At 40.1% G+C, this 19,414-nt stretch overlaps 1 protein-coding gene across 13 annotated transcripts in view; it reads left to right on the top strand.

Moving 5' to 3' along the window:
* Positions 1-19,146, top strand: part of TMEM131L (transmembrane 131 like) — a 121,059-nt gene extending 101,913 nt beyond the window's left edge. For 12 of the 13 annotated variants that reach the window (XM_075930079.1, XM_075930082.1, XM_075930080.1 and 9 more), the window contains 8 exons: positions 3,996-4,153; positions 5,297-5,479; positions 9,186-9,264; positions 10,886-10,971; positions 12,381-12,501; positions 14,335-14,423; positions 15,971-16,113; positions 18,730-19,146. In XM_075930079.1, the coding sequence (XP_075786194.1) occupies positions 3,996-4,153; positions 5,297-5,479; positions 9,186-9,264; positions 10,886-10,971; positions 12,381-12,501; positions 14,335-14,423; positions 15,971-16,113; positions 18,730-19,008 (1,138 nt within the window). In that variant the 3' untranslated portion in view covers positions 19,009-19,146. The remainder of the gene's footprint in view (positions 1-3,995; positions 4,154-5,296; positions 5,480-9,185; positions 9,265-10,885; positions 10,972-12,380; positions 12,502-14,334; positions 14,424-15,970; positions 16,114-18,729) is intronic. The other variant, XM_075930083.1, reaches the window with a different exon arrangement.
* Positions 19,147-19,414: the final 268 nt, after the last annotated feature.

Raw genomic sequence — 19,414 nt, forward strand, 5'->3', positions numbered from 1 at the left:
TACTTTTCTGTACTATATTGCACAGAAAAGTGTGCACGTGCCCACCTGTCTGTGTACCTATGCAAATGTGTATGAATGTGTGTATACCACATTCTGAAAGGAGTCTTGCTGGTTTCAATGGGATATGTTGTGGTTGTGAAGCTTCATCTGGATGGACCTCTTTGCAGAATCAGGACCATGTTTAGAGTTTAGGTAGAGAGAATGGGAGAATTTTAAAAGGGAAGTTAGGTAGCTTTGAAAAGCACTACTTTAATTCTTGAATTTATTTTTCAACTGTAAATTGTTTCTTGCTGGGGACTTCAAATTAAAGGAACAAAACATCCAGAAACTTATGTGCCCGACAACAAATAAAATAATTTTATAATCGCAAAATATACTTTTATAATTGCACTTTTATAAATACAGGCAGTCCCCGGGTTACGTACAAGATAGGAACTGTAGGTTTGTTCTTAAGTTGAATCTGTATGTAAGTCGGAACTGGCGTCCAGATTCAGCCACTGCTGAAACTGACCGCCAGTTCTGACTTACATACAGAATCAACTTAAGAACCTCAAGCGTCCCCAAGTCAGCTGCTGCTGAAACTGATCAGCAGCTGATTCCACGAAGCCCGGGGCAGAGCAACTCTGCCTCGGGCTTCCTGTAGTCAGCGCTGGTCAGTTTCAGCAGCGGCTAAATCAGGACGCCCGGGACAGAGCAGCTGGGGTGCTGCTGGGTTGCTCCAGTAGCGCCGCTGCAGGACCAACTGGCAGCGCCCCAGCTGTTCTGCCACAGGCGTCCGGAGAAAAACCTAGTCTGCTGGGGGGGGCGTACTAGCTGCGCTCCCCCCACCCCAGCAGACCAGGAAGACGCGGGCGGCGGACCGAGACGCACCGCGGTCCCGCTGCCTGGGTCCTGCGCGGCTTTGCTCCCCACTGAAACTTGAGACCATTGCTCCTCATTCTGTCACCACTGAGAAAAGCCTCTCTACATTCTCTTTGGAACCCTCCTTCAGATAGTTGAAGGCTGCTATCAAATCCCCCCTCACTCTTCTCTTCTGCAGACTAACTAAGCCCAAATCCCTCAGCCTCTCCTTGTAAGCCATGTGCTCCAGGCCCATAGCCATTTTTGTTGCCTTCTGCTGGACTTGCTTTAATGCATCCACATCTTTTCTGCAATGGGGGGCCCAGAATTGGAAACAATATAAAAATGTGGCCTCACCAGTGCCGAATAAAGGGGAATAACCTCTTTAACAATATTAACATTTTTAACAATGTTAGATCCTAAGCTTGCAGTCAGATGCCCATGGTCAAACTTTACAGCTCTGCAGAAATAGTTTGACTTCAATGGATTTGATTGCAAGATTGGCATATAGGAGGGCAAATGATATATAGTGTTAGAGAGAGAGAGAGAACATGAAAGATATAAAAATTTTATATTTTAAAGAAATGCGATAATACTTCCCATGTTGTCTCCCAACCTATACTTTCTTGTAGGGATGTCAAAATGTAGTCGACTACACGATTAACCTTGTAATCTTGTCAACTACATGCACTTGCTGCCTCTGTATCAGTGGGGAGAGGAAGCTGGTTTTAAGCAGGCTCCCCATGAGCACCAGATCTACCTGCTTCCCTCTCTCTTCCCACACTGCTACCTCTGATAGCGAGGCAGCAACGCAGAGGGTGAGAGGGGCAGGCTGGAGCTGATATGCACCGGGAGCCAGGTTTCAAGCAGGCTCCCTGTGTGTACCAGCTTTGTGGACCTGCCCGCCCTCATTTGCTGTCTCCTACCGAGGCAGTGAGTGGGGCAGGTAGGAGCCAGTGCTGGGGAAAGCTGGCTTAAAAACCAGTTCCCCCCAGCATTAGCTCCATGGTGCTACCTGCTCTGTCCCTACCTCTCTCCCCCCACTATTAGAGGCAGCAGCGCTGGGGGTGGAGGGCAAGGGAGGTTGCCATGAAGCAGCCTCTTGTCAGCCGACGGTCAGGGCAGTGAGTGGTGTGTATGTGTGTGTGCTATACACCCGAGACTTCAACTGCTGAGACCGGGGTCCCTTGCAGGGGGCAACCTGGAGGAGGTTGACGAGCACCCCAATAAGTTTGCAGGGAGAGCTTATTACACTTCAGATTTTAGCTGCTAGAATCTGTGATTCCTTCACAGCGGGCAGCCTGGGGGAGGCTGAGAAGTGCCCCAACAGATCTGCCACCTGGGAGTGACACAAATCCAAATGCCCAAGCTCTCCCTATATCTGTCCCTTAAGACCGGCTGAAGTTCTTTTAAATTGTGCCTGGTTCTGTTACAGCAACTGAAGGAGTCAGGTTAAAGCTTAAACAGTTACAGGTTTATTGAGGAAGCTTATAAATCATATGGTTGCAATGGCTATTGTTCTATTTCTTAACTGCTAGCAAAATATAGATCTTAAAAATGGTTACAAAGAAGATAAAGATAGGAAAACAGAAATAATAGTACCAAGTAACAGCTTAATCTTTAAAGAGCTCTAAGTCTGTGTACACTTAAGACAGAGGACCACATCCAGGTACAATTTTTACCCCCTTCTGTGCCTCTCGACTCCAGTGTGTCAGGCCAGGGCCGGTCCCTCAATTCCTAGGAAAGACGGAAAGACGAAAATACGAGGTGGGCGTCCCCATAGAACCTCGGGAGGTCAAACACCTAACCCGACCAGCAGGTAGAGGGTAGAATGACACTCAAAAGTGAGTGCGCTGCTGTACCCACCTTTATACCCAATGGGTCACATATTTCTCTTTGTTATCTGGTATGCCAAATGGTGCTGGTCTGTCCTTTGTGAGACCAGTTCTTACAAGGGAGTTGTGAACTTAATTTACACTTGTAAGAGAGATAACTAAATTGGAAGTACTGGGCATTCTTTTCTCAGTGGGAAATTCCTCTCCCAGGGACTGTGTGTTCGTATCAACATGGGTGCTAGCCGGGTACTTCTCGCAGCCTTGAGGCCAGCTTATTGCCTTAATCGTTCTCTCCTCATATCAATGTTTTCAGCTTCTCAGGATCAGATGAGCCAGCATAGACTATGCTGATTTTATTGCTCCTCCTCTGTCCTGAATGCTTCAGGAACCTCAGAGAGGCAAAATAAGATGGATGAGATGGGGGGGCTGTCTGGCTACACCTCTGTCCACAGTAACCCAGTCTCACCTCGGACAGAGACTTGTCCACGGCAGCAGCCCTTGTCCTCAGGGAGTCCAAGCTCCCTGAAGACAGAGGTTACTCTGCATTCCACAGAGCGTTCACTATCCTCAGCGAGCCTCAGCCCACCTCAGACAGAGGCTGGTCTGCAACAGCAGCCCTCATCTGCAGGGGGTCCGAGCTCCACATGGACAGGGGCTGATCCGTGGTAGCAGCCCCTGTCTGAGCTCGGACCCCACAGACATGGGCTGCCTCTTTATCAAGCAGCCGGTCTGCGTGGGGAACTGTTTTTTAAACCGGCTCCTCTTGCCGACCAGCTCCTGCCTTCCACTCCACGCTGCGTCCTCTGATAGAGAAGCTGTAGCGCAAGATGGCAGGGGACTCTCCAGGAGTGGGGCTGGAGTGCACTGGCTGCCGGCCCCACCCCTGGGGACTTATTGAATAGTCATGTAACCACAAAGATTTCAGGCGGTTAAACGACTATTTAATTACATGATGTCTAACATCCCTACTTTCTTGTAGACAACAGAGAAGAAGTGTGATTTGAGGAACAACTTGAAGTAGAGGGTAGTGGCCTTGTGAATCAGTGAAAAGGGGTGCCCCACAGGTAGGGGGATATAACAGGAAAGAAGCATGTGGTGGTTCTGAACTCTTTAAGTTGTTGAAAATATGCAGCCAATTCTTTCATTGCATTGTCTTGTCTGGGCTCTGAGGTTACCTGCCATCTTTGTCTCACTCGCAGTCTCTGCCAACCTGACACATAAGAATCTAGATCTTGGCTTGACTGAGTTGCTAATTTAGTATTTGCAAGGGGGGAAATGGTAGTTGAAATATAATCACGTTTTGTTTTGTGATTATTTTAGGGTTCCTGAACAGAACGAGTTGAAGCGTATTTGCAGTGAATTTGAAAGGCCTGAACTAAGAACTAACATTGGCATAAGAAACTGTTGTGCTCAAAGTAATGGAGAAATTTGTAAAACAGACCAAAAAGTTGTGAGCTTGTCTACGCAGGGAGAAACAGGTATGAAACCATTATTGGAATTGCGTTGGGAAAAAGGTAATACTTAGTTTATGACACCACAGCATTTTAATTCCTTTCCTTAGGGACTTTTATTTTTCTTGCCCTCAAGGACTCCTTAGTGTAGCTACTCTGGAAGCCAACCAGCATGGTTGCTGAGATGCCAAGAAATGCCTAAAAGTATTCCTTTTCTGAGGAGCAATTTATCCACTATACTCCCTAGCCAAAGTTAGAAGATGTGGCAGGGCATGAAACTGTATTGCCTTAAATTGTTTGAGGAACAAAGTGGGTGAGAGAATATCCTTTATCCGAGCAACTTCTGAGAGAGGGAGAGAGGTTTTCCATCTTACAGAGAGCTCTTTTTAGATCAGCTCAGTGTAAGCTCAAAAACTGGTGTCACTCACCAACCAATAAAATATATTATCTCACCCACTTTGTCTCTGATATCCTAGGAACAGCACTGCATTAAATGGTTCAGCATATGCCTAGCTATCAACTGCCTCTTTGTGTGATATAATCATGGTTGAGATCAGTTGAAGTGACAAACCAGAGACCACCTGTGCAGAGTCAGGGTGTGGAATGGGTAGGACATTTTCAGTGAATAACCATAGACTTTAAAACTTGTGCTTTAGTTCACGGGGGCCAGGGCCTGTTCCCCTTTCCTCAAAGTCTACTTGTTTTTCCAAGTTTTTGAGAAGGGGATGTGTTTGGAATTTAAAAGATGAGTTTACATGGTGATTATTCTTATTCTCAATAATAGTACAAGCAAAGTCTGTAATTCACTGCTGGTTTATTCATTAGGTTTGATTTGGTTTTTAATGTGCACATTCCTAGAGTCTCTTACATAAGCTCTCTGCCTACAAGAATATCTGTGCTGCGACAAGAGCAGTATGCACCTCCCATTTCTTACTCCTGTTTTAGCCCTAGTATGCCATGGTTTGTTGTCACTTTTTGTTGTGTTATACACGTAATTTAGATGGTAAGCTCCTCAGGGCAGGAACCTTGTCATATTATATGCCTATAAAATGTCATGTCACTGATGCTATCTATTAACAGTGTTTTCTGCTGAGAAGATTTAAAGGATGAATATAAATTCACATTTGAAAAACAATTTTTATTTGAGGGGCTTTTTTCCAACTTTTTCAGAAAGTTTATATCAACGGTCTAAGAATTGTTTGGAAAAGTTTTGTTCTGATTCAAGCTCTGACTGTGGAAGTTCTTCCGGAAGTGTCCGTGCTAGTCGTGGTAGCTGGGGCAGCTGGAGTAGCACCAGCAGCTCCGATGGAGATAAAAAGCCCATGATTACTTCCAGGCATTTTCTTCCTTCAAGTAAGTGTTGGAAATAGAATATGCATAAGAACATGCAGAGTTTAGGACTTTGTTTTGGACAGTTTGAGGCAATGGAATCCTTACTGATAAAGAGACTGTAACCAGTGCAGCCTGCCCCAGCTTCATTTACCAGTTGCTAAATTTTTTCCAGCTACTTTTTTTCAAGTTGCCATTCAGTTCTGAAAGAGCACATCCTGAGTAAATAATGTACATACATCTTGTGTACAAATATCACAAAGGGAGGTTTGTATTCATCCCTTCATGGTTTGTCTAGTCTAGCCCAGAAATCTAAAAACAAATATCTGCATTAAGACTATAACCATTATAGTATTGTAGGTTAGAAATGAACCAGAACTCGTATATCTGACCTGAACACATTCTGAAGTAGCTGAGATTTTTCTTGTCTCTGAAAATGTGCTGTTTGAATTTTTCAACATGAAAACTTGGAGAATTCCTTGTAAACATTAAAAATGCTCAAAATTCATTCATTGCGCTGCAATACTTTAGTCAAGGCATCTAGTTGCCTCTAGTAATATGTACACCTTTTGTGCTCCTTCATGGGGAATAATGGTCTCCTACTCAAATGTGTCTAAAATGTGCAATAATTTTCCAAGATATATTAGAGTGAATGCATTAGTGATTCAGGTTGCCATGATATTATACCCAGCTGTATGCTTTCTTTGACATATACCAGTGATAGATGCCTGAGGCAATAATTTAATGGTGGGATCCTTGAGCTTAAAATTCAAGTTTGCAGGTGTGCTGCTGCTTAGAAATGTGGAAAGCAGGAAATGTACCAGGCAATCCAAGAACTCATCAGGTAGTGAACTAGGCAGTATTATGTGTGCTAGTTAAAACTTATGAACTAGCACTAAACCATTACATTATATGGGGTAATAGTCTGTCTTTGAACGTCATTGAACACTGAATTTTCATATCAAATCATGAGTGAATTTTAGTTAACACGCTTTTGCTGGGACACACTGTTTTCTTTAGATAATTGCCTGTTTCTCTTCTGTAATAGGAAGTTCTGCTGGTTGTATATTTGGGTTATAATGTAAAATGTTACTTTTAAAAATTTATTTGTATTTTTCCCATTCTAGCATGTTACACTAGTAATGTTTTACGTAACCCCGGATGCATTTTTGTTTCCTTGTTCAATAATCATGTGAACTTCCCCCTCTAATTTCTTGTTGTCATACTACACTTAGAAAAACTTGTTTCTGCTCCATCAACACTATGATACTCATTCTCCAACTCTGGTTACTGCTCTAGATAGGTAACAAAGTTAGAAATAATATAGCAAATAGAGAAACTTGAAGCAAAAAGAGGTTGTTCATTGCCTAATGGCACACACCAGCAGGTAGCAGTGAGGAATAAAGCCTAGATCTCCTGCTTCCTCTTGCTATAGAAATTCTAATTACCATAAGTGAGTAGAGAGAGAAAAAAATAACATGCCCAGGTTTGCTCCTTTAATGTTACTGTTTTCTGTTTGGGGGTATGTTGATACGTGGAAATGCCAGGCTGGCTGAAGCCACTCTTCAAACTTAGCTGTAGAATTTTGTGTTCCACCATATTGAATAATTTGATTCCCTGCTAAGAAAAGTCCGAGATTTGAAAACAAATTATACAATGAGAGCATCACAGAATTGCATTAAAATGGGTATTTCCAGACACTGATGACTTTGTCCTGGGATGGAGCAGGGGAAGGGTGAGTGTGAGTGAAAGGGCTCCAGACATAAGGCTTAGGGCTGTGTGTAAAGGAAGGGGGAATGTAGGAGAAAAACACTTCTTAAATGACAGCTGAGATGTGAGTAAAAGAGTGAGAAAGTGAAGTGGAAAGGGAACAAAGGGAGCCTTTTGGTGTAGCTATGGCCAAGCCCGCACAGGCACAAACTCATAGCATTACAGGCACAAACTCTTTTATAGCATTACAGTGTTTTCATAGAAACTGTCGTGTGGGGAGAAGCCTTCTTCCCCACATGACAACCCCTGGCAACTGGCTATTGTTTTCTACATGGGAGAGTAGTATTAGGAATGTAGTGAAGTTGCTGATGTTCAAGAGTTAGGTCCCTTCTGAAGTGTGCAATTTCATTGTCTGCTTTGCTTTGCATTTTTTCTCTTGCTGTCCACTTGCTTGTGTGCACTTCCTTTTCAAGCCCCACCTCCCTTTTTTTCTCCAAACATTTTTTTGTACTGCCTAGTGCTGTCTCTTCCACCCCCTGTCTCTTCCACGTCATTCTCCTCTTCCACCTTCTCCCCCAGACATTCTATCAGGAAGTTCCACCTCTCAGTAGCTGTGATTCCTCAGGAGAGCTCCTATTTCCCCTCCTCTTCTTTAGTGGCAGCCCCTAGTTAGAAGCAGCTTGTCTTCCAGTTCCTCTCTCCTTCCCCTCTTTTTGTTTCTAGTTTCTTCTGAATATCTCTAGGCACTTCATTTTGAAGGGTTTGGGCACTTATATAAGTAGCTTGAAACTGGAAGGAGAGTAGACAGCATGTGACCAGCCCCTATGCAGATTACCTGCAAGTGCCTCATAGTCTGCAGAGAAACGTTTGCATTAACTGAGTCAGGATCACTTCTAAAACCAGGCAAGGGTAATCAAAATCCAAATGTGAATTACAACATAACGAGAGTAGTAAAAGCACCAGAGGAAGTAGAGAAAGAGTCATCAACATTAAAAGCAAAAGGGGAAAGAGAAAATGTTGATAAACTGAAAAAGTACCTCCTCAGAAATTAAGGAAGCAGTATTAGTCACTTTGGGGAATAGTGCAGAACTGAGAACTACTAACTCTGCCAGCATTTTAATTCAATTCTTACCATCCATCCATGCAACTTTTCAAAAAATTACAGAAAATACCCCAGAATCATGTGCTTGTATTTAGCAATACAGCAGATTATATATGGCAAAAAAGCTAAAAGCACATCACTGACATCAGACATCACAATTATGCTTTACTGCTGTGTCGAATTAAAAAGAATGGAGAAAATCCTTAGTACCAGTAGTATTATCAACAAGTAGCTTGCTGCTGCATTAAAAATAGCTCTCTAGTGAAATTAATAATAGGTTTAATATCTTTAAATTCTATTTTGAATAATATGGAAATAATTTAGTGTCTGAGCAATAACGTATCAACAAACCTGCCTCCAAAGTCAGGAAAAGATTAGCTGTACCTCTCATCTGTTAAAATGAATGGTCTCTTGAATAATTTTCTGTGTATTAATAATGTGCAGTAACTCCTTTCAAACACAGCGTCATTTTGATTGTAACTAGGAATGCAATAATTAACTTAATAAATATTAGCAATAATCATTTTAAGGTGAACATTACACAAAAGACCATGAATAAATGTTAGACTTTATGAAAAAAAAACCCACCACAGAATAACTTACTCTTCCATTAGAATAGTGGTTCTTGATCTTTTCCATACCCTGCACCCATAGTGTAATAGGGGGAAAAAATTACACTCTCCTCTTAGCTAGCCATAAAGAAGGAATTGTGGACTCCGGGGTGAGATGCCACATAATATGTGACAACTATGTAGATGTAGTTTATGAATATACATATTTGATAAATACATTCTGAAATGGTAAGCATTGGTATTGATGTTCCACACTGAAGTAGGTTCGTATACACCATCGGTAAGCAAATTGTATATATGTTTCTATTTTCAAAATCATTTGATTCACAATCATTGTTTTATTTAGGGGAGACTATTTCACAAACTGATTTTCCAACTGAAACTCCCATCACTTTAAGTCTGTCTCATAACATCTGCAATACCAGGTAAATTTTTGTTAAGTCTACCCCAGTAACATGAAAGAAACTCTATAAACTTGAAATATTGTCAGTTAAAAAATAATTAATTAAAAATCATTTCAGGTCTTATACCTTGTTGTGATTCTTAATACTAATTTTTTGTGGTGGTACAGTTACGTTTTCCTATTATTGAAAATGTTTTTCCTTTCCCTGTAGCTGTATGAAAAGACCCACACAAATGATAAGGAAACCCTGTTTATAATGCAGGGGAAATATTGGGATGCATAACAGAAAATAAAGAATTTATTTTTTCCTTATTTTTCCATATTAGTTTTTTAGTGTTAATTTATAGGTAAGAAAATGTCAGGCAAATATGTCACTTTTTTAAGTTGATAGGGTTCATTTTATGAGAATCAAGCTTTATTAAGAAAACTCAATAATTGTTCTTATTCTTTCTCTGACATATCCTCCCCCTTACTATTATATGTGCAGTGTCTAAAGTTTTAGTTACCTAGACCTTCATCTCACTTCCAGTTTGAGACAAATGGGATTCAACTATCAGAGTCAATTCCATCTTTTCAGTGGGGCTCCTGATAACGAAGTATTACAGTGCTGTTTCAGAAGTATTCACCTTGTGTAGTGGCGCAAGGGCCATGGCCAAAATCTTGTAGCTCCAACAACAAATTAAGAACTCTCTGATATTTGCAGGAAGAGAGGTAGAGCCCCAAATGTCACAAACTGGGAGAGAGATGACTCCCAAAAAAGAAAAGTCGGGCTGTCAGTGAGAAGAGCTTTTTCTGCCTCTTAACTTCTGCAGAAGTAAATTTCTGTAGTACAGTATATTGAAAGTTGACCTATTGGTTTTAAATATGGGGGTGAACCTCTTTTGTTTTATCATCACTAATACATAAAACTCACCCCAAATTTAATCTCAATCTGAATCTATGAACTATGCTCTTATTTAGTGTCAGTATAGTATGTGTTCCAGTTAAATTAGAGCTATATGGAATATGTGAATACGCACACATTAAAATATGGAATATGTTATAGAGAGAGCTCTGCACGGATTTAAAATTGGTATCTGCAGCCACAAAAATTATCTGCAGATACCCACAAATTTCCAGATTTTGATACAAAATTTGTATCCTCATCCATATCAGCAAAAAATGAGCCACATCTTGTTCTGTGGATACCCCCAGATGTAAAGCGGATATTCATGGATTTGCAAGGCTCCAGTGCAATATATTATCTTAAAGTAAACTGTGATTATCTGAATGCTTGGGATACATCTGAACCCTTCAGCTAATCAGAATGTTTGATAAATTAAATGTGGCTCCTGTTTTAAGATCATTTACTTGTTTGCCACACATGATAAGTGCTGTAAACAATGGAGTTGTGACTTAGGTGATACTTCAAAATAAGAATAGGCAAAGGAGAAGCTTAATTTGTGGAGTAAAGGGAGACAAATTATTATCTGCATAATCTGTTTGTGTCCCACCACTCCATTCAGTAGCTTGCATTCTAGAGACATCCATCAGAAAACTTTCAACATGAAAAAACTTGAATTTTCTTTCCCAGGAGAAGAATCACTAGGGTATTTTTAATATTGATAATCCAGAATTTTAAAAAGTTCTTTGTCTTCATTCAGCAGAGACATAAATACTGTCTCCCAGTATCCAGAAACCTTATGTCCCAACTTCAGTGACATAACTGCAGATCCTGACAAAAATAAAGGTTAGTTACTTTTTTAGTAGCAGATTTAGTGCCATTGTTTGTATAGTAGTACACATAAGTATTATATGTAATGTTTCTTAACTACATGTATGTATAAATCCACATGGGGTTTTCTGTCATACTACTTTTTTTAGCTCTATTGCTGGGGACTTGCATTTTTTTACAACTTTCTGACTCCTTAAAGGAGTTGGAGAAGACTTTCTTTGCTGTCACTAGCCTTTGTTTATAACCCAAACTTTGTTTATAATAGTCTCACAGGATAAAGGCAGGATTTGGCTGTCATTTAACACTTCCAGTATTCTTTCCTGACTTGCTTTTTGCATAAGCTGAGCACCCAGACTGAAGAGTAACATTTAAACAGTACTGTACCAGCATGTTTGGGAGGTCAGAAGAACTGATTGCTTGTCTCAGTTGAGTTGAGACATGGTTAATGCCATCAGAGGTATCTTTCCTAGTTTTTATAGTCATGACTGAGAAAAAGTCCTCAGCATTTTTTACCTCACTCCACTAACAAAATGAACAATGAATGATGTGATGATTTGGGCTCTTAAATATTGACTTCATTTGTCTTCATTTCAAAGGGAAATAATATTCATTTGCTTGGTGGGGATAATAAATTGTGAAGTAAAAGATTATGGGATAAATTAGAGTTTGTAGAATAGAATTGTTGATCAAAGGAAATCTGAAACTTGCTCTCTTTTTTCACATCTTTTTCCATTTAAGAAGTATATGTGCTTATAGTTTGTTCCAATTTTTAGTGGCTCTCGCAGCAGCATGAGCTCTTCTGTTCAAAACTTCCTTGAGGGAAAATTTTAATATTCTCATTTAGATGTAAAAACAGTCTTGGGAGGAGACTTGTTTTCATGTAGTCCACCAGGTCTCATTACTGATTGGAATGCAAAATCACATTTACTTTCCGCAGGGCGCTTTGCTTTTGCTGGGTTGAATGTCAGAATCCACTCCAATCTTTTTTACCAATAGAAATGTGTCTGATACGTTTTCATCTGCACAGCAAGTTCCATTAAATATAAATATTTGTCAGTATATTCCTCGCTATGAATTTTATCCACTGACCGTACATGCTTAGCACCAGATCTTCAGCTGGTATAAATTGGCCTAGCTCCATTATGTCAATTTATATCAGCTGCAAGAGCTGGCTCTGATAATTTGTTTGTCTTGTAGTCTTTTAGTGAGGTTAAAAAAAAATTAGCAGCCCTCCCCCCCCCTGCTTTTTTTTTTCCAAGTAGCACTAATAGGAGGGAGGGGCAGGTACTATCCTTACTATCCATACAACTGTTTACTGTGGATCTGGGAATCAGATATCACCACAGTATTAAGCTTTGATGGATCCTTCATTTCTGTTCTGTTGCATTTCATATACTGCAATCAAGATCTTTTTGCCTTTCTAGGTTTTTATCCAACAGGAGACTTGTGGCCTGCTCAACCAGTCTGTCTGACAAATAGCTTAAACTATAACCTTGAGAATAATGTTCCATGCATGATCCAGGAAACCCCTGCTATTCACAATAGGCAAGTTATTTTTTGCTTCAGTTTTTGGTACCACGTTCAGCCTACAGCCTTAACAGCGTGAATGTGAATCTGAGCTTATTATACAATAGTTCTTAAACATGTGCTGTTTAAACAGTTTCCATGGTATAAGTTGCATGTTAAAATTAGTAAGCAAGAATATTACTGTGGACAATATGATATTAATATTGTCGGCACAAATTGATCAACTTCCTTAATCATATACAGGTGTTTCAAAACTTCATATTTCTCCTAAATTTAAGCAAATCATTGTTTGGAAGCTTTAATTTCTCTTTTTCCTTCTTACGGACATGAGTGCCTCATCTCCATGTGTGCTTTCCTTTTGCTATAGTTATGAATCCTATATTGCGTGGGTGTATTCTGTAGTATTTATTACCCTTACTATATTAAACGGCAGGATAAATAAATAAAAGGGTTCAAGAAAGATAAACTCAAATACTGTATTCACAAACTGAAAAAATATAAAAATGAGGGTTGGGTTGCCTTTTTTATACTTTATCATAGCTTGAGGACATTGACTTTCCTGTAGTGGTAAACCTCAAGCAGGAAAGATAAATTCTCTCAGAACTGTATCTCCATCCTGTAAATTGTGGAGAAAAATAGCTTAAAGTTCGTGGCACAGCTGTTCCTGAAGGCTACGGACAAACACACCGCTTTTTACTGTCGTCTTCAAGCTGCAGAATACCATTGGCTCTTCCTTTCACAAAAAATGTGTCACCAACCAATGAACTTTTGAGTTAAAGCAGCCCCTGCCTGGGCTTCATGCTTTTGCCCCCTACCAGTTGACCGCAACCAGGAAGTAATTACCCATTTAGGGTTATACTTCCTGGTTAACCTTCCACATCCCTAATGCGAAATAATAGTAATTAGTATTTGAAGCTGTAATTCATAGGCAGAGCAAGCTAATGGTAATATGTGGCTCTAATACGGCTCTTTGAAAGGTTCATATCATAATTTTGGTATTATTTATACAGAATTATACATGGACATTTTGTAAAATTATTTATTTTTAAATGGCAGTGATTCATTTTGGCTTCTTATTGCAGTTAACTGATAACACAACTTTAGAATAAAATTGTTTTACCTTCCTAGCCTATACTGAGGCATTATTGCTCTCTATAGTCACTCTTCAGTAGTGCTTGTTTAATTTCTGATATATCCTTAAGAACTACTCTTGGGAAAAACCTCTTGTAAGATTTAAATAATTTTTGTTTAAAAAATAATACAATAACACATCCAAGTAAATATTTCTATGAGAGGACAATTTGTTTTTCAGAAGCCTCATGTGATTTGAAGGGATTAAGGCTGAAACTCCTATTTTTAGCAGTTTTCTTAATAGAAACATTGAGAGAACCTTGATTATAACACCAGTGTGAGGATTCAGGCAATTTTTGTACAGTCAAATACTATTTCACATTAAGTGGATCTATAGCATTTTAATAGGAAATACTTTCAGATTGCTTTGTATAGATACTAATTAATAAAACTCCCTAAAATTCTATAGTGATAGTATCATAATTCCTTTTTTTTTTTTTTGGTTTTGTTTTGGTTTTTTTTGTTTGTTTGTTTTTGCTGGGAGGGAAGTCAAGTTGCAGAGGGTTTGTCCTTGCTTTAGTAATATAGGAAGTTTGGGGCAGATCTAGACACAGAACTTGTATAACCTGCCTTCCAGTCCTATACTGTAGTCACCAGTCTGTTCTTCTGCCTCATGGGGAAAAGATTAAAAAACGCTCAATGTAAGAATTAATTTTATAGTATCTTAGTGTTTTTAAACTATTTTTGTAAACTCTGTATTTTTGTTGTCGTTTATAATAGCTTCATTGGCTGGAACACAACTTGTGATAGCCAGTTTCCCAACATTTATTGCCCACTAGAGATGAATGAGTACGGTGCTTTTCCAGAAGGTAAGAGTGCTGCAAAACTTCCAAAATATCACTAAGCATTTTTTCTCTCCCCCCTTTCAAAATCCAGATTATTAATGTCTTTCGTGTTTTTTCTTTTAAAACCAGTAGTGTTAGACTATTAGAGAGCTGAGTTTGCTAATTTTTAAAAATAGGTTAAAATAGACTAGGAAAGATTAGTTATTAGATATGTGTATTACGTAGTGCTTAGAGACCCTAGATGATATCAGGTGTCCATTGTGAGAGGCGCTGAACACACACACAAGAGACAGTCCCTGCCCCAAAGAACTTATCTAAGTGGACAAGACAGACAAAGGATGGGAGAAGGGGAGAAAGTGCTGTTACGTCCGTTTTCCAGTTAGGGAACTGAGGCAAAGAGGTGTTAAGTAATTTAATCTATGCCAGATTTCTGAACACAGGTCTCCTGATCTCTGATCTAGTGCCCTAGCCACATGCTCCGCATTCCTTTCAAAAATAGGGGCTTTCAAACCCACTTTCCTCTTCCTCCCTGAGTTCAGATCCTGACTTGGAACAACATTAATGAGTTTTGACCCACTCACCCAAAACCTGGTTTGCATAGCTTCCTAAAGAACTGATTTTTATTTCAGTTATGTCAGTTTTCTACTGTTCTAATGTTACTGCATTAACTCAAGCAGAGGCATCAGGCCCAGGGTGCTATTTTTACCATTCTTTCACTGCAACCCACTCTCAGCACTCTAGTCCCCTTAAACAAATCTCAGACCTCAACTGTGTCATTACTTATTGGTAGAGAACAAGGGAACAAAAACAAATCTATTAATAGAAGACCTGAAAGCTATGTGTTTGGAACCGTTTGAGAAGTTGTTTACTCAAATTTAAGTTTTCAAGACTAAGTACTAGTCATATGCTGGGTGTCCATGTGAGAAACAAGAAGACAACTTAAAATGCTATGCAAAGATCAGGTTTCGCAAAGCAGAAATCCCAATAGATTGTGCACTTTGTGACAGAATTCAGTAGTATGTAGGACGGAATGTCTCTTATGACCCATTTTTTTCCCCACGATGTAAGTTATTTTGCATGTTAAATGCATTCAGTTACTTGGAATATTGTACTACTAGCTAGGACATATTTAAAGCTGAACCTGAAGGAGCATAGGACTGAATCACAATAGTCTCTTGGGAGTTTAGGGCTGAAGCATGTGGGCAGGGAAGGATGGAGAAGCTTTCCCTTAATGTTGTTCATGCTCTGCCTATTTTGTTGCTAATGGGGATTTCAGTCTCTAGCGATAAAAGATTTTATGTAGCCTTTACCCATTCTCCTTTTGTAGCAATTGGCTAATGGCCCCAATAATATCTAATAAAATGTTTAGATTGTAGGTTTGAAAGATGCACAGAAATATGTAAATGTTACCAAGAGATGAGTTCTGTATTGTCGGTTTGTCACTTTGGATTGAAGAAAGCTGGCTAGCGGTTCTAATGTCTCTTATGCTGGGGCAATTCAGCCTCCCACGCAGTAAGTTTACTTTATAATACAAAAGCTTAATTTTGTTCTCCATCTCTCGTCCATTGCAGAAAACATGAATTATCCCAATGGCTTCCCATGTACTGCAGAGGTGCAAAATACAGCCTTCATTGATCACAATTGTCAGTCTACCTGGAGTGCCCCACCCAGCATGACTCCTACCTGGGAACCAGCCAGTTATGTCAACTCTTCAGTGAGTTTTCCTGTCATTAGGTGTTGGTCTAATGCAGGGGTGAGGAAACTTTTTTGGGTCAGAGGCTGCTGACCCACAGAAAAACCATGTGGAGGCCTCACACAAGTGAGGAGCAAAAAACCCCCAACAAACCTTCATTGATGTGGCCCCTGACTGAGAAGCAGAAAGGCACTCCGCACATTCCCCTCACACACCTGACAAAAGTTGGGGGAGGGGGGAGCCAGGCTAGTAGATTTTATGTGCTCCAGCCCCACAGTGAGGGGGCGAGGGATTGGAGTACCACCAGCACAGGTTCCCCAATGCTGGGGGGAGCTCTGAGCCTTGGGGGCTGGACTCAGGGAAGCCAGGGGTTGCATCCGGCCCCCGACCTTAAGTTCCTCATCGCTGGTCTAACGTGCCTCATTAAAGTGCATGTTTTCTCTTTTCCTTTCTTTCCAGTAGGTTACGGTGTTTGATATTGATTTTGTTAGCAGTATTCATAGTTGGTCACCAAAATTTGGCCAAATTTCTGTTGGGTCATATTACTTAAAAAATGTATTGAGGCCCTTGAGAATAGAAATGGGTCTGTTGAATGTGAGTAATCTGTTCACCCCTCTCCCTCCATTTCTTTCTCCCTTCTGCAAAAACCAGGTTTCAGTGGAGGATAGCAGCAAGTGTTGCTGACAACAAAAACAAATCTAAAGTCAAAAACACAAAAGGGAAGACAGAAATTGTACAGTAGCATGTACAGTCTTGGTGCTCTTGATAACGACTACACGTACAGCTCTAACTGACTTCAGCATGAGTCTTTGAGCACTCACTTTGGCTCTTTGTGCTTGTCTCCAAAGAGAAAACTGTAGCAGATGAATGGCAAGAGATGGAACAAGTTAATTTCAGTCCCACAATGCAGTGCACTGTAGTGTTGTTTTTAGATATAATCACCTTTGCAATAGGAGGAAAACCTGCTACTTAGAAATTACGTTGTGTGTGTTTACAAGAGGAAAAGAGTTTAGTAGACAAATCTCATCAGTGAACGCAAGAGATTATTTCAACAGCACACATTCATGCTGGATTCAGTTGGGTAGTGGGTGGAAGAAGTGATAGAAATTTGCATAGGGCAGAGAGGGACATTCTGTATTTTATTTGAATGTATTCTGAAATCACAAAGGTTGAGACTGGAAAAACCTATTAGACAATTCACTAATTTCCTGGCAGAACAGGATTTTCCTTATAACACATTTCTTAGTGTGTGTCTACACTCCACTGTTTTTCCGGAATAATGGAAATTGTGTTATTTCAACAGAAAGTCGAAATAACAGAGGGCTTTTTCTGACGGCAGTAAACCTTATTCCACAAGGAATAAGCCCTTTTGAAAGCTTTTTTGGAAGAGGGTGTGTGTAGACGCTCCACTCCTGCTGTGACGAAATAGCTCCTCACCAGGGCCCTTCTAAAGTTATTCCTCCCCATTGCCTCCTGGGGTTCTAAGTTGAGATAGCGCGTCCACATTAGGGCAGCCTGCCTTGGACTATTTTGTGTCTTTCCTGTAGTGTAGATGCTCTATTTCAAAATAAGCTTGCAGTGTAAATGTACCCTTTGGCTGTGTCTAGACTGGCAAGTTTTTCTGGAAAATCAGCAGCTTTTCCAGGAAAAACTTGCCAGCTGTCTACACTGGCCACTTGAATTTCCGGAAAAGCACTGATGATTTCATGTAAAATCATCAGTGCTTTTCTGGAAAAACTATGCTGCTCCCGTTTGGGTAAAAGTCTTTTTCTGAAAGACTTTTGCCCAAAAGGGACAGTGTAGACAGCATAGTGCTGCTTTCCGCAAAAAAGCCCCGATCGTGAAAATGGCGATCGGGGCTTTTTTGCAGAAAAGCGCATCTAGATTGGCCACGGACGCTTTTCCACAAAAAGTTCTTTTCCAGAAAAGCGTCCTGCCAATCTAGACGCGCTTTTCCGAAAATGCTTTTAACAGAAAACTTTTCCGTTAAAAGCATTTTCGGAAAATCATGCCAGTGTAGATGTAGCCTTAGTGTTTTAGCCATTTTTAAAAGTCCTAAGGCTTCTATGACCACTTTTGGCAGACTACTCCACAGGCTAATATATCTCACTATCAGGTGGTTTTTCTGATATTCATTCTAAAATTCAATTTACTTACACCACATAACCCCTAGTTTCAGCACGGTATTCCATTTCAAATGATTCCTCCTCAACCTGAGTGATTTTAGCCTTCCAGTAGAGCTGTAGCAAGTCCCTCCATTAATCATCTCTTAGCCAAGGTTATACATTGTTAGCTCTTTCTATCTTAAATCAGTCCCCCTGATATTTCTTTATTGCTGTTCTCTAACTTTTGTCCATCTATCTATATTTTTGCTGGAGTAGTAAGTCTGGTCAGAACTGAATATAGTACTCCAATTGTGGTCACATAAGACCCATATATTAAAAAGCTAATACTGCCCTGCTTAGTGAAATTAAACTTCTGTCTGATTTCCTGGATATATGATCTCTGGGTTTCTCTCAGCAGTTCTGTTCCCAGGCCTCTCTTCCCCCCGTGTAGAGTATGTGTTTTCAGATTATCTTTCCCCAAAAGTATTACCTTTCACGATGTCCTGATGCTTTTTTTCTCCTTGTTCTGCAGCCCTACCTCTCAAGCGCCAGAAGCTTGTCTCCAATGTCTGGACTTTTTGGTTCCATCTGGGCACCTCAGAGTGATGTCTATGAAAACTGCTGCCCAGTCAGTGCCACTGGTCAACACTCAGCTCATGTTGAGAACCAGGCAGTTATGTGTAAGCCGGAGTATTATCCAAGATTTAACCCATTCCGTGCCTATATGAACTTGGACATATGGACTACAGCAGCCAACCGGAATGCAAATTTCCCACTTTCTAGGGACTCGGGTTACTGTGGAAACATGTGACAGGAATTTGATTTTTAAAAATGTGAATGACGATGCTTGCGATTTTTGGTTACTAGATTAAGCTGGTTGTTGACTAGATTTCAGTGTTGGTGGATATTTTGGCACTTTTATATGGACAATAAATTTTTTTTACAGAAATCTGTGCATTAAGTACTTTTTAAAAATTATAAAACATGTTAACGTCACGTGAAGGTTAAAAATTTAAAACACAATTGTCAAAGGATAGAAAAAATTCAGATTTTCATAGAAATAGATTCACCCTCATTGCATAAGTTTCGTGTAAAATTTACCCTTAGTGCCCAATTTTCAGCAATGGCCTCTAAATTTTCAGGCACAAAATTACACTCACAACTAATTGCAGCCGCAGCAAATGGTAACAGTTGGCCATCTAACTGTTTGCAAGTAC

The sequence above is a fragment of the Pelodiscus sinensis genome, chromosome 5 (genome assembly GCF_049634645.1).
Source record: "Pelodiscus sinensis isolate JC-2024 chromosome 5, ASM4963464v1, whole genome shotgun sequence".
Classification (NCBI taxonomy): Eukaryota; Metazoa; Chordata; order Testudines; family Trionychidae; genus Pelodiscus; species Pelodiscus sinensis.